The 14,273-nt window shown below is 38.0% G+C and overlaps 1 protein-coding gene across 3 annotated transcripts in view; it reads right to left on the bottom strand.

Annotated features, from left to right (window-relative positions):
• The window catches only part of CACUL1 (CDK2 associated cullin domain 1), a 59,303-nt gene that overhangs the window by 29,640 nt on the left and 15,390 nt on the right, over positions 1 to 14,273 (bottom strand). For all 3 annotated transcript variants that reach the window (XM_080912624.1, XM_080912625.1, XM_080912626.1), the window contains exons 2-3: positions 13,989 to 14,115; positions 13,065 to 13,167 (exon numbers count right to left, since the gene is read on the bottom strand). In XM_080912624.1, coding sequence (XP_080768750.1) covers positions 13,065 to 13,167; positions 13,989 to 14,115 — 230 coding nt within the window. The remainder of the gene's footprint in view (positions 1 to 13,064; positions 13,168 to 13,988; positions 14,116 to 14,273) is intronic.

Below are 14,273 nucleotides of genomic sequence, written 5' to 3'. Positions count from 1 at the left end.
GTAGCCAGAAGGCAGAGATCTCTGCCGAGCGCGCACAAAAAGCACACCCCTGCCCTGCCTGATCCAGGGACCAGGAACCCAGCATTGGGACCTCTGTTCCCACCCGGCGGCTTTGGGACACAGAACAAAGCTCGGACCATCCGCCACCTGGACCAGCAAAGATTCAGGGACACAGGCCAGGTACAAGGGAAAGGCAAGAACATATCACTGACAACAAGAAAGCAAGAGGAAAGTGAACGAGCATACCCCAGGGAAACCAAGACAACCTGGCAACACTAGAACCCAGCTCTCCCATCACAGCAAACAGCGAATGCAAAACACTCCAGAAAAAGAAGACTCAGACATAAAATCCTACCTCAAGATGATGATAGAGAACCTTAAACAAGAACAGGAGGAAAAGAATAAAAAATTAGAAGCTTTTAAAGAAGAAGCAAGAAAAACACTCAAAGAACTAGAAGAAAACAGAACCAAAGAGATGAAGGAATGGAAGAAGGAATTTAAAACAGAAATGGACACAATAAAGAAAACACTAAAAGAGACAACCCTAGAAGTAGAAATCCTAAAAAAGAAATCAGGAGTCACAGATGCAAGCATTTCCAACAGACTACAAGGGATGGAAGAGAGAATCTTGGGGGCAGAAGACAACATTGAAAACATAGACAAAACAGTCAGAGAAGATGCAAAAACCAAAAAGCTCCTAACCCAAAATGTCCAGGAGATCGAGGACACAATGAGAAGACCAAACCTAAAAATAATAGGAATAGAAGAGGGAGAAGAATATCAACTAAGAGGTACTGTAAATATCTTCAACAAAATCCTGGAAGAACACTTCCCTACCCTTAAAAATGAGATGACCATGAGCATAAAAGAAGCCTACAGAACTCCAAATAGGTTGGACCAAAAAAGAAATTCCTCCCGACACATAATAGTCAAAACACCAAGTGTCCAGAGCAAAGAAAGAATACTAAAAGCAGTAAGGGAAAACGATCATGTAACATATAAAGGCAGACCAATCAAAATCACACCGGATTTCTCTGAGACTATGAAGGCTAGAAGAGCCTGGACAGACATCATGCAGACCATAAGAGAACACAAGTGCCAGACCAAGATGTTATACCCAGCAAAACTATCCATCACCATAGATGTCGAGACGAAGATATTCCAAGACAAAACTAAATTCACACAATATATGACCACAAACCCAGCACTACAACGAATTATAGGTAGAAAACCCAATATAATGAGGGGAACCACCTCATAGTAAAAACAAGAAAACTTCTAAGCAAGAAAACCAAAAGAAGAAAGACACACAGGCACAATTCAACCTACCAAAGCAACAATAGCAGAAAAGCAACCACTATCCCTTGATATCTATTAACATAAATGGACTCAACTCCCCAATAAAAAGATATAGGCTATCAGACTGGATATATAAACAAAACCCAGCATTTTGCTGCATACAGGAAACTCATCTCAGAGACAAAGACAGACACTATCTCAGAATAAAAGGTTGGGAAAAAACCTTCCAAGCAAATGGCCCCAAGAAGCAGGCTGGAGTGGCCATTCTAATATCGAATAAAGTAGATTTTCAACGAAAAATTATCAAAAAAGATAAGGAAGGACACTTTTTACTCATTACAGGGGAAATCTGTCAGGAGGAACTCTCAATCCTAAACATATATGCTCCAAATACAAAAGCACCCATATTCAAAAAAGAAACCCTACTAAAGCTAAAAAAAAAATACATTTTACCCCACACAATAATAGTGGGAGACATTAATACCCAACTCTCAAAAATGGACAGATCATGGAAACAGAAACTGAACAATGACACTGTAAAACTAACAGAGACTATGAACCAACTGGAATTAATAGATAGCTATAGAACATATCATCCTAAAACTAAAGAATAAACCTTCTTCTCAGCACCTCACGGCACCTTCTCCAAAATTGACCACATAATTGGACACAGCATGAGCCTCAATCGATACAAGAAGATCGAAATACTCCCATGCATCCTTTCAGGTCACCATGGTCTAAGGCTGGTCTTTAATAACAACAAAGACAATAAAAAGCCCATATACACGTGGAAACTAAACAATGCTCTATTAAACGATAGCAGGGTCAAAGAAGAAATAAAGAAAGAAAATAAGGATTTTTCTAGAAGTCAATGAAAATGAAAACATGACATACCCAAACCTATGGGATGCAATGAAAACAGTACTGAGAGGAAAACTCATAGCTCTGAGTGCTTCCAAAAAGAAACTGGAGAGAGCATACACTAGCAACCTGACAGCACAGTTGAAAGCTCTAGAACAAAAGGAAGCAGATACACCCAAGAGGAGTAGACGGCAAGAAATAATCAAACTTAGGGCAGAAATAGACCAAATAAAAACAAAAAGAACCATTGAAAGAATCAACAAAACCAAGAGCTGGTTCTTTGAGAAAATTAACAAGATTGATAAACTCTTAGCCAGACTAACTAGAGGGCAAAGAGAGAGTATCCAAATTAACAAAATCAGAAAGGAAAGTGAAGAAATAACGACTGAAACTGAGGAAATTCAAGAAATCATCAGATCCTACTACAAAAGCCTATACTCCACAAAGTTGGAAAATTTGGAGGAAATGGATGAATTCCTACACAGATACAAGATGCTAAAGTTAAACCAGGACCAGGTAAACCATCTAAATAATCCCATAACACCTAAAGAAATAGAAGTCATCAAAAGCCTTCCAACAGAAAAGGCCCAGGTCCAGATGGGTTCAGGGCAGAATTTTATCAGACATTTATTGCCGACATAATACCAATACTCTCCAAACTATTCCAAAAGATAGAATCAGATGGAATACTACCTAACTCATTTGTTGAGGCTACAATAACCCTCGTTCCTAAACCACACAAAGACCCTACAAGGAAACAGAATTTCAGACCAATCTCACTTATGAACATTGATGCAAAAATACTCAACAAAATCCTTGCAAACCGAATCCAAGAACACATCAAAACGATCATTCACCATGATCAAGTAGGCTTCATCCCTGGGATGCAGGGATGGTTTAATATACAGAAATCCATCAATGTAATCCACCATATAAACAAACTCAAAGAAAAAAAAAATCACATGGTCATCTCACTAGATGCTGAGAAAGCATTTGACAAAATTCAACACCCATTCATGTTAAAAGTCTTGGAAAAAACAGGAATCCAAGGTCCATACCTAAACATAATAAAAGCAATATACAGCAAACCAACAGCCAACATCAAACTTAACGGTTGGAAACTTGAAGCAATCCCACTAAAATCAGGGACTCGACAAGGCTGCCCACTCTCCCCCTACCTATTCAACATAGTACTGGAAGTCCTGGCTGGAGCAATTAGACAGCAAAAGGAAATCAAAGGGATACAAATCGGAAAGGAAGAAGTAAAAACATCACTTTTTGCAGATGACATGATAGTGTACTTAAGTGACCCACAAATTCCACCAGAGAACTCCTACAGCTGATAAACAAGTTCAGCAAAGTGGCTGGATATAAAATTAACTCAAACAAATCAGTAGCCTTCCTATTTTCAAAGGACAAACATGCGGAGAAAGAAATTAGGGGAAAGATTCACAATAGTCACAAAAACTATGAAATACCTTGGTGTGGCTCTAATTAAGCAAGTGAAGGACCTGTATGACAAGAACTTCAAACCTCTAAAGAAGGAAATCGAGGAGGATCTCAGAAAATGGAAAGTTCTCCCATGCTCATAGATTGGAAGAATCAACATTGTAAAAATGGCCATCTTACCAAAAGCAATCTACAGATTCAATGCAATCCCCATCAAAATTCCAACCCAGTTCTTCATTGAGTTGGAAAGAGCAATTTCATCTGGAATAACAAAAGACCTAGAATAGCAAAATCCATCCTCAACAAGAAAACATCTGTGGGAATCACTATCCCTGACCTCAAGTTATATTACAAGGCAATTGTGCTGAATTGGTACTGGTACAGAAATAGGCACGTGGATCAATGGAATAGAAGATCTAGAAACAAGTCCTCACGTATATGGTCATCTGATTTTTGAAAAAGGAGCTGTAAACATTCAGTGGAAAAAGGACAGCCTATTCAACAAATGGTGTTGGTCCAACTGGCACTCAGCATGCAGAAGAATGAAAATAGACCCTTTCTTATCTCCTTGTACAAAGCTCAAGTGTAAGTGGATCAAAGTTTACACATTAAACCAGATACACTGAAACTATGAGATGAGAAAGTAGGAAAAACCTTAGAACACATACGCACAGGAGAAAATTTTCTGAACAAAACACCAATGGCTCAAGCTCTAAGGTCAAAGATTAACAAATGGGACTTAATGAGATTGCAAAGTTTCTGTAAGGTTAAAGACATTGTCAAGAAAACAAAATGGCAGCCAACAGAATGGGAAAAGATCTTTACCAACTCCACATCAGATAGAGGCCTAATATCCAAGGTATACAAAGAACTCAAAAAGCTAGACACCAGAGAATCAAACAACCCTATTTAAAAAATGGGGTACAGAGCTAAACAAAACGTTCTCAATTGAGGAATATTGAATGGCTGAGAAACATCTAAGGAAGTGCTCAACATCCTTAGCCATCAGGGAAATGCAAATCAAAACAACCCTGAGATTCCACCTCACACCAGTCAGATTGGCCAAGATCCAAAACTCAGATGACAGCAGATGCTGGGAAGGTTGTGGAGATAGAAAGAGAAACACTTCTCCACTGTTGGTGGGGTTGTAAACTGATACAAGCACTCTGGAAATCAGTCTGGTGATTCCTCAGAAAATTGGACCTGAAGATCTAGCTATTCCACTTCTGGGCATATACCCCAGAGACACTCCAATATACAACAAAGACGCATGCACCACAATGTTCATAGCAGCTCTATTTATAATAGCCAGAAGCTGGAAAGAACCCAGATGTCCTTCAGTAGATGAATGGATACAAAAATTGTGGTATATTTACACAATGGAGTACTACTCAGCTATCAGAAACAATGACTTAACCAAATTCTTAAGAAAATGGTTGCATCTAGAGAATATCATCCTGAGTGAGATAACCCAGTCACAAAAGAACAGACATAATATGCAGTCACTGATAGTGGGATGCTAACCCCAGAGGGCTCGGACTGCCCCAGAAACAACTCATAGACTGTGTGAAGTTCAAAAAAAACAAAACAAAACAAAACAAAAAAACATTATGCTCAATCCTTACACACCAAGAAAACGTTGACTAATTCCAGGTTACATCCTGTTTTACATGTACTTTTTTCTCATTTTAACTAGTAAGACCTTAATGCAGAATATCAAACCTTAAAAAAAAAAAAAAAAAAAAAAAAAAAAGCCAAGCACTGACAAAAATGTATTTGTATACATTTAAGCAAAAAAAAAAAAAAAAGCTTAAAATTTGTTCTTTTATCTTTGTTTTTTAAAATAAAGTTAAAGAAAAAAAAAAAGTAAATTTCTCCTATCCTTAGTAATATAATGGGGGTGGTGGTGGAGAGATGGCTCATCGGCTAAGAGCACTGACTGCTATTTTAGAGGTTCTCAGTTCAATTCCCAGCAACCACATGGAGGCTCACAACCATCTGTAATGGGATCGGATGCCCTCTTCTGGTATGTCTGAAGATAGCAACAGTGTACTCATATATAAGTCTTATTTTTTTTTTTTAAGGAAAAAAAAAGTAATATAATCTATAATTTATGGGAGCAAAAGAGATGACTCAGAAGTAAGGGGCATATATTCTTCTTGCAGAAGACCCAAATATATATAACACCCATACTGTATGGTTCAAACTGTCAGTAACTCCAGCTCTAAGGAATCCAGTATTGTCTGGCCTCTAGGGGTACCAATACACACATTTCTACAGATACAACATATATACATTAACTGAAAAAAATGATAAAACAAAATATTAAGTAAAAAATGAAATCTGTACACATATATTCTACACATTCTGATAATAAGCAAATGTAGGTAGAATCTGCTTCTTTTTCCAAGGTCAGGATCTGTCTCAACTGCAACAAGCAGATGCTTCAAAAATCTCAACTGTATTGCAGGTCTGTAATTGTAATGTCACTCTTAATCTGTTTGAGGACATAAGATCATGCTAAGCCTGTGATGGAACAGGTTAAGAAGTCTCTACCCTCAAAGGCTGATGATGAACATCAAAACCACTGTCTGAATGAGCACTTGCAGAAATGGTTAAGGGTCAGATTGTCTCACTGTCAAATTCTATAAGAATAATTTTCTGATGGCAACTGCTTAGTGAAAAGCCTTTAGTAGAGTTCACAAGTAAAGAAAGGTGAAAAAGCAATTTCCTTTTAAGAAAGGGGAGAGAGGGCTGGGGAGATGGCTCAGTGGTTAAGAGCTCTGACTGCTCTTCCAGAGGTCCTGAGTTCAATTCCCAGCAACCACATGGTGGCTCACAACCATCTGTAATTCGATCCAATGCCCCCTCTACTGGTGTTTCTGAAAACAGCTACAGTGTACTCATAAATAAAAATAAATAAGTAAATCTTTTAAAAAAAAAAAAAAAAAGAAAGAAAAGAAAAAAAAGAAAGGGGGGAGAGACTGAGACCCCAAGACCATGTGCATGGGTATCCATGAAGTCCAGAACCTCTTGAAGCTGGAGTTACAGGCTGCTGTGAGCTGCCCAATGTAGGTGGTGAGATCAATTTCTAGTCCTGCACAAGAGCTACAAACACTTTTAACCAATTCTTCAGTCCAATAATTTTATTACCTACAATCTTCAGTCTACCAAGAAGTAAACAGCATACTAGTGAAAATAATAAGGTTATCTGTTCATCTGTTTGTTTTAAGACATACTTTGAATGTCAACAAATTTAAATTTTAAGGCCCTTATTTTTTATTTTATTTTATTTTATTTTTTTAATTTCTGCCAAGTCAACTGCAAGCAACCAATTGGATTGTACTGCCATCCACTGGGCAAAAAGCAAATAGCAATGCAACACCTGCCCAGATCTTAACACCCACCAAAACATGGCTGGTCCTTTACTGACAGTTGGACAAAAAGGCTTATATATAAGCAGATGTTTGTACAGACTGAATAAAATTAAGTAAAAGAGAATAGCTATGTATTCAACTAATAGCTTAGTTTCAACTAATTTCATTTTTGACTGGTTTGTCAATTATAGTAAATAGAAACCCAAGATATATTTAGCTTAATTAAACATATCAAAAGTATTAATTTTATTAAAATATTTAAGTATACCCAATCAACTTCCTTTTAATTAAAACAGCTAATAAATACTTCTCTAAACTGCTGTTTAGAGATTTAAGAATAAAAGTGTATACCATCCGCAAGCCCCCTTGCTGTTTTTGGTTGTTCCTTACCAGGATCTTAAGAGATTTATCTGTGCTGTTCCCCCCACTTTAATGTTATTAACTTTCCCTGGAAAATCTCTGTCTCTGCTTAAATAACTCAGTAATGTAAAGTTCCAAATTATTGACAATAAGCAACTCTTAGTGGTCAATGAACTGCATCAAAAAAGCCACAATGCTCAGGTGGCTCAAATGAAGATACTTATCAACAAAAACGCTTAGGGAAAAGTGCTCTCACAACTGTTCCAGTGGATTCTGCATCATACACACAGAAATGGGGAAGGGGATAAAATAAAATAAAATAAAATAAAATATAGCTTTCTTGCTCATTCATGTTGTATCTAACCTGTGCTGAGAGTGATTCACATTATCCTTACTTAGGAATAGGATTAAGAGAAACCTTGCAGCTGAAGTGGTTTGTAACCCCATAGGAAGAACAATATCAACTAACCAGACCCCCTAGAGCTCCCATGGGCTAAACCACCAACCAGAGTACACATGGAGGGACCCATGGCTCCAGCTGCAGATATAGCTGAGGACTGCCTTATCTGGCATCAATGGGAAGGGAGGCCCTTTGGTCCTAAGAAGGATTGATGCCCCAGCGGTAAGGCAGGAGTGGCTGGATGGGTTGGGAAGTGCCCTCAGCAGAAACCGGGAAGAAGAACAAAATTTGAAATGTAAATAAAATAACCAATAAAAAAATTTTTTAAAGGGAGGGAAACCTTTGCCACTAGGAACACCAAGGCAAGAAAGCAGCAACTACAGAGCCAACATTAAGTATTCCCTGCATTGGACACACTACTTTCAATCACAACTCATGTGTCAAAACGAGTCATGTGGTGTGGCCTAATTTCAAGGTAGTGAGTAAGTACATCTCTATCTACAGAAGGAAATGGGAACTGGGAAAAAGGTCAGCAGCACTACAACTGGCGCATTCACCTCAAGTCTTAAATCAAGACCACAATAGGCTTACCAGCATGAGTCATTCTCAAAAGTACACATCGTTCAAAAGATGGCATCCTGATGGGTAATTAAACACACCAACTGGCACAACTGTTAGCATGACAGTGGCAACATAAACATTAAAGTCTGCCAAGAGTAGAGGATTCAAAGTAGAGCCAACCCTAGCAGACCAACAGAATGCTTCTTTGGCAGGAAAGAGGAGCTACTGGCAAAAGAAACCAGATGAGAAAAAGATCTCCTACAATCCACCTAAACTTGAAAGCAAAATACTGCTATGTAATTCTTATGGGAAGGTCAGTACACAAGGAATCTTAAACCCCTCATCAAGGGCTATTGCCTTGCTCTGGAGGGAATGAAGTCAGAGTTAAGAAAAGGTGATATAAAAAGTCTGAAAATCAAAATGGACCAGGGGAAAGTATGAAGCCATGATATAAGGTATCTTTTCTTATTGTCCAGTTAAGCATCCACCAAGGCAGCTTAAATTGAGATAGAAAGTGACACAGATATATTTGAAAAATTTCCAGAGAAAATTAGCCAGAACCTGGAACTCAGTTTATCTTCCTACCCAATCAATCTTCACATTTCAGACTATTAAAATGATTATTATGCCTTTCATAAAAGCTACAAAGAATAAAGCTGTAATTTTTTCTGTTACCCTAGTATCTAGGCACTGCATACCATGCCAAGCATAAATATTTGTGTCAAATCAAACATTATAAAACACTGTCCCATCTCTAATGAATACAGAAATTTTGATCTCTTGGGTTGGAGAGATGACTCCGTGGTTAAGAGCACTGACTGCTCTTCCAGAGGTCCTGAGTTCAATTCCCAGCAACTACATGATGGTTCACAACCATCTGTAATGAGATCTAATGCCCTCTTCTGGTGTAGCTGAAGACAGCTTCAGTATCCTTAATATATAATAAATACATCCAGAAGAAAGGAAGGGAGGGAGGGAGGGAGGGAGGGAGGGAGGGAGGGAGGGAGGGAGGGAGGGAGGGAGGGAAGGAAGGAAGGAAGGAAGGAAGGAAGGAAGGAAGGAAGGAAGGAAGGAAGGAAGGAAGTTCTATAGCCATGTACCTTTGGATAGCCTGGAACTCACTGTTAGACCAGGCCAGCTTTTAAGTCAGAGATCTACCTGTCTGTTTCCTAAGTGTTGGGATTAAAGGCATGTACCACTATGGCTGGCCTTTTCCCCTTCCTTTACCAACTGGTCCATAGTTCTTGCAAGTAACTATGGCTATTTTCTTTCTTTCTGCTCGTTTACCTCTACAGAGTCTTCATTCAGTTTTAATATCTTTAAAATCCATAATTTGTGGTGGTGTGTACATGTGGGCCTGTGTTTGAGGTGACAGCACCCCACTATGTAATCTCAGCTAGTCTGTTAGTGCAGGGTGCCAGCAGCAATTGGTAAGATAGCCTACTAACTGGCCATCTCCTGAAAGCAAAAGGAAAGAGAAAAAAGGAGTCAAATATGAATGTCTGAGATAGTGATCTAGGTATACATTTATAACCATTCCAACTTGGCTATAAATGTAACGATCTATCAGAAGTAATTCAAACTCAGAAGGCATGTTGGACATCCTCGTCTGAGCCCTCAGCTCAAATATGATGATTTCTACAAATTTAAACAGAACTTTGCAAAACTAAGCAGCGGGGCCAGGGGTGGTAGTGCACACCTTTAATTCTAGCACTGGGGAGTCAGAGGTAGAGAGATCCTTCCAAGACTATCAGCCAGGGCTATATACTAAAATACTGAGCAGAAACAACAAAAATAAAAACTAAGCAAATTATAAAGTAAAACAAATTTCTGTATATAACTATTTCCATTCCTTTGTGAGTAAAAAACTAAAAATTCGAATACTCTAGAGAAAAAAACCTGAATTTCCTTATGACAGCTAAAGGAGACCAAAATGATAGTATAATAGGAATATAGACAGTTTAGCTAATTGTTTCATCAATTCAACAAACAATTTTTTAAGTTATTGAAGGGATTCAAGAGACACTATTCTCAAATGAAAGATATGTGTAGGGGAGTGTGTTTTAAAATGCTAAGATTATGCTACCATACAACAATATCTAGGTTTTGACAGTATAATGTTTTAAAATCTGAAAACAATATTCTCTAGCTTTTAGGTCAACACCAAAAATAAACATGGAATGCTCTTTCACACAACACTGAGTTTTTCCAACAGAATGTGCTTTTAAATATGGATAAATAAGCCAAACCAGTAGCTATTTTAAGGAGCCCTTGACAGAAATTGATGCCCTGTGGGTCCAATCCATTGATCTGTCAACTTCATCTACTAATCGGCCAAATGCAACTCATCCCACAATACTGTTTTGGCTCAAGAATTTAAAAAAAACAGGTTGCAAATAATATGTTCCACCCAAATACAATGCCCTGCCCTGTACAAAACTAAGCATCTACAGAACATGAAGATCAGTTCTCAAAAGACTCATCAATACTCTTACCATTGGCATAAGTCAAACTTAGCTAATGAGCATTCACTCAACAAATGTTTTCCAAGTTATAGTTGTACCAGATATTAAGGCTAAAAAGAGAAACAGAAGAGAGTCCTTACCTCCCAGGAGAGCCAGAGAAGTTGTCAGGTATGAATACAAACGGTACACAACCGCAGCCCTAATGGGCTTATTACTTGCTAAGAGGCTCTGGATCCAGACAAATACCAACAGTATGTTTTGTTCTATTCTGTTCTGTATTGTTTTGAGAGGAACAAGAATTCCAGGAAGGCTATCCATAAGTTATAAGAAATGATATAATACTGAAAGAAGGTTCTGCAAAGCAGGAAGCACAGGAAAAAAGGGACCCCAGATAGGTCAATAAAGCTACTTGACCTTAATGTTGAAGAGTTGACAAATGATAACATGTTTTTAAGAAGGGCCTACAACTGGTGAGTGACAAAGCTGAGGCCAGAGTCTAAGGTCCACATGCAGTTTCCTACTTTAAAGCTATTTAGAACTGGTTACAATCTTCTGAAACAAGTCACTTTAAGAGTTGGGAGGGTGGGGCATGCTTAAAATCCCAGCACCGGGAAACTGAGGCTGAACTCCATATCAAGGCCAGCCTGGCATAACTGTAACTCAGTAATGTTTGTTAGGTGAAGCTCAGGTGAGCCTATCTCAAGAAAACCAACAGCTAGTACAACTGGCCTGGGGGGTGGGGGGGCAGCACTTGCTTAACATGAAAGAGACTCTGAGGATTTGATTCCCAGAAATTCAAAGAAAAATTTCTAAATAATATTTTTCAAACTTAGTGAGATGTGTATTATTGACTCTAAAAATGAAGTTCCTGGTTTTACATCATATATACCTTTCCATTTACTGACAGTTTTTTAAATACTAAAAAGAGCACCTATTTTAATCCTGTTTTAAGTCCTGTTTTAATCTTTAATAAGTCTTTCCTAAAGGAAGTTAAAACTTACTTTTGTAAAATGCTCTATTACCTGGGTGAGGAAACTTGGACTCTGACGTGGCTAAAACCTGGGAGACTAATGTGGTTACTTTATGAATGGTAAGATGGTATTACTTACCAAATTGATTGTTCACCAAAGTGTTATTAATTTAAAAGCTACCTAAAGACCAATCAGTCAAAAGATGGCTAAATAAACTTAGATACATAAAGTAAAGAACAACAATCACCAAAGCAGTCATGAAAGGACAGTGATAGGAACCAGAAGAATGGCAAATACACAGAACAGAAAGAGCAGAGAGCTGTCTTTCAGAGATTCAAAGAGTTGAGAATTAAAAAGCAAACTATTTAAAAACTAAATAGCTTTTGGGTTTCATCTATAACTGGCACAGAATACCTAGGCTAAAGAAACAACAGCTTTCTATACATATGTTAATGAATAAGTTGTATTCAGGTAAAAATGGTAGAAACCATTTAATAAGCAAAGTTGTTTATTTTAGAAAATGTAGCTCTAGCTGTAACTGAGGGGGAAAAAAAAACAAACCTTGGGCCATGAGGTGGCTCAACATGTGAAGATGAGATACACCTAATGACCTGAGCTTACCCTGGGACCCACACAGTGGGTGGACAAAAAACAGCTGCAGCACAACAGCATGTGGCCAAACACAAGAGAAAAGTGAAAGAAGATAAAGTGAGTGAAAAATAGTCTCCAACAGTCTACTGTTGGAACTGTTGCTCACCTTGGTATGAACCCTAGTTACCTAATGTGAGTCAGTTTTTAGGCCCTGTTACTTATACTAGAAATCCAAGTAGAACCAGGCTCTGGAGCAAAGCTAGTGTTTAAAGGAAAGACCAGCAGGTCAGGCACCCCAATGAGGGTTTTCTGTTTTCTGCTGTTACCCAGATATTAAGATCACCTGCAGGAGTTTGCCAATAGCTGGCTCCAGTTGTTCATACTGAAAGCTTTAGAAATAGGAGATAACACTCACACTTGAAAGATGACTCGAATTCAAAAAACAAGATATATATTATATAATTTCACCAAGTTAACAGAGAAAAAAGAAATGCAGACATGGTGTTAAGTGGAGTCAGTTATGGATAAAATAGATTCCAAAGAAATGCCACATAATTTATGTCAAATTTTCAATCTATTCTGAAGACCAGATCATTTGGTCAATGTCTAACTAAAAAGTATAGGCTTGTGTGTTAAATCAAACTGATAAGATCCCAACTGTTCATTCAGCCTAGCTCCACCCTATCAGAAACACTCAAAGCAGCAAACACTGACACACTCAACTTCTTACCTGCAGCTCCTTGGAGACTCGCTCTAAGTGGCTGGTTATTTTTTTAATCAGATCACTGTACATCTGTTCTGAGTGCTGCTGGCACACACACTTATACACACAACTGCAAGAAGAAACAAGGAACAGAAACCAAGTCAATGAAGAAGCATTACACACAATCCCATTTTAAAGCACATATTCAAAATACAAATCACCAACCTATAGTTGCTAATCAACTAGAAACTAAGAAAAAACTACCCTCCCCAGTCAGTGTTCTGATGGAAAGGACATTGCCAACGAACTTCAATTGGCCTGGGTAATACATGTTAAATAGGCATAAGGAGTCAAAAACTGACTGATGACTTATGGACTAAATATGGTAACTCCTTATAAACCACCTGCTCTTGCTCTTTTTAAAAATACATGTCAAAATAAGAAAGAGTGATAACCAGCATAGAGAAAGTTTCTAACTCACGAAGATGCTCTGCAATATATCCTCCTGTACACCAGCTGTGGGGAACAACATAGCTGTCACTTACTTCTTCCTGTCACTGTTCAGCTGATCTCACTTCCTACCCTAGTTCCTAATCTGATGCTTCCGTTTACCAGAGGCTAGGTAAGAAAGTATCAGAGAGAACTAGAACTGAACTGTCACTAAGCATCAACAAAGCTAACAAGAATCTCCCCCCAAAAAAACATGTATTTTTATAGCAGATACCCCACTAGTTTTTCTTCTGGCCTCAGGTTTTCATTCTATATGACAAAGGCAGGCAAGCAAGCAGAGGCAGAGTATCTAGATTTAAAAACCACTTCTGAACCAAACCTCCACTACAGTTGTGTGGAGAATATATACATCTAAATTCATCTTACATACTTTATACATCACATTCATGCTGTCAGCAATCAAATCCCATTCAAACTCAGGAAAATTAAATGGTGACTTACCTGTAAATCTGTTCATAGGATATAGGTATATAGTCACCAGGACTCTGTGTTAAAAGTTGATCTATGGCACCATCTAATTTTGGCCAGTATGTGCTCTTATAATCTTCAATTGTTATAACATTCATTACTACAAGTAAAAGTAAAATAAACATTACTATGTGCCACATGGAAATACAAATCAAAGCAAGTATATACTAATTCAAAATCTTTCCTTCTGTTATGCACCCAATCCATTTCTAAAATGATAAAAATTTAGCCTGGCAATGGTGGTACATGCCTTTAATC

This window comes from Micromys minutus, assembly GCF_963924665.1.
Source record: "Micromys minutus genome assembly, chromosome: 2".
NCBI classification, from domain to species: Eukaryota; Metazoa; Chordata; class Mammalia; order Rodentia; family Muridae; genus Micromys; species Micromys minutus.
This window is presented reverse-complemented; position numbering and strand designations above follow the sequence as displayed.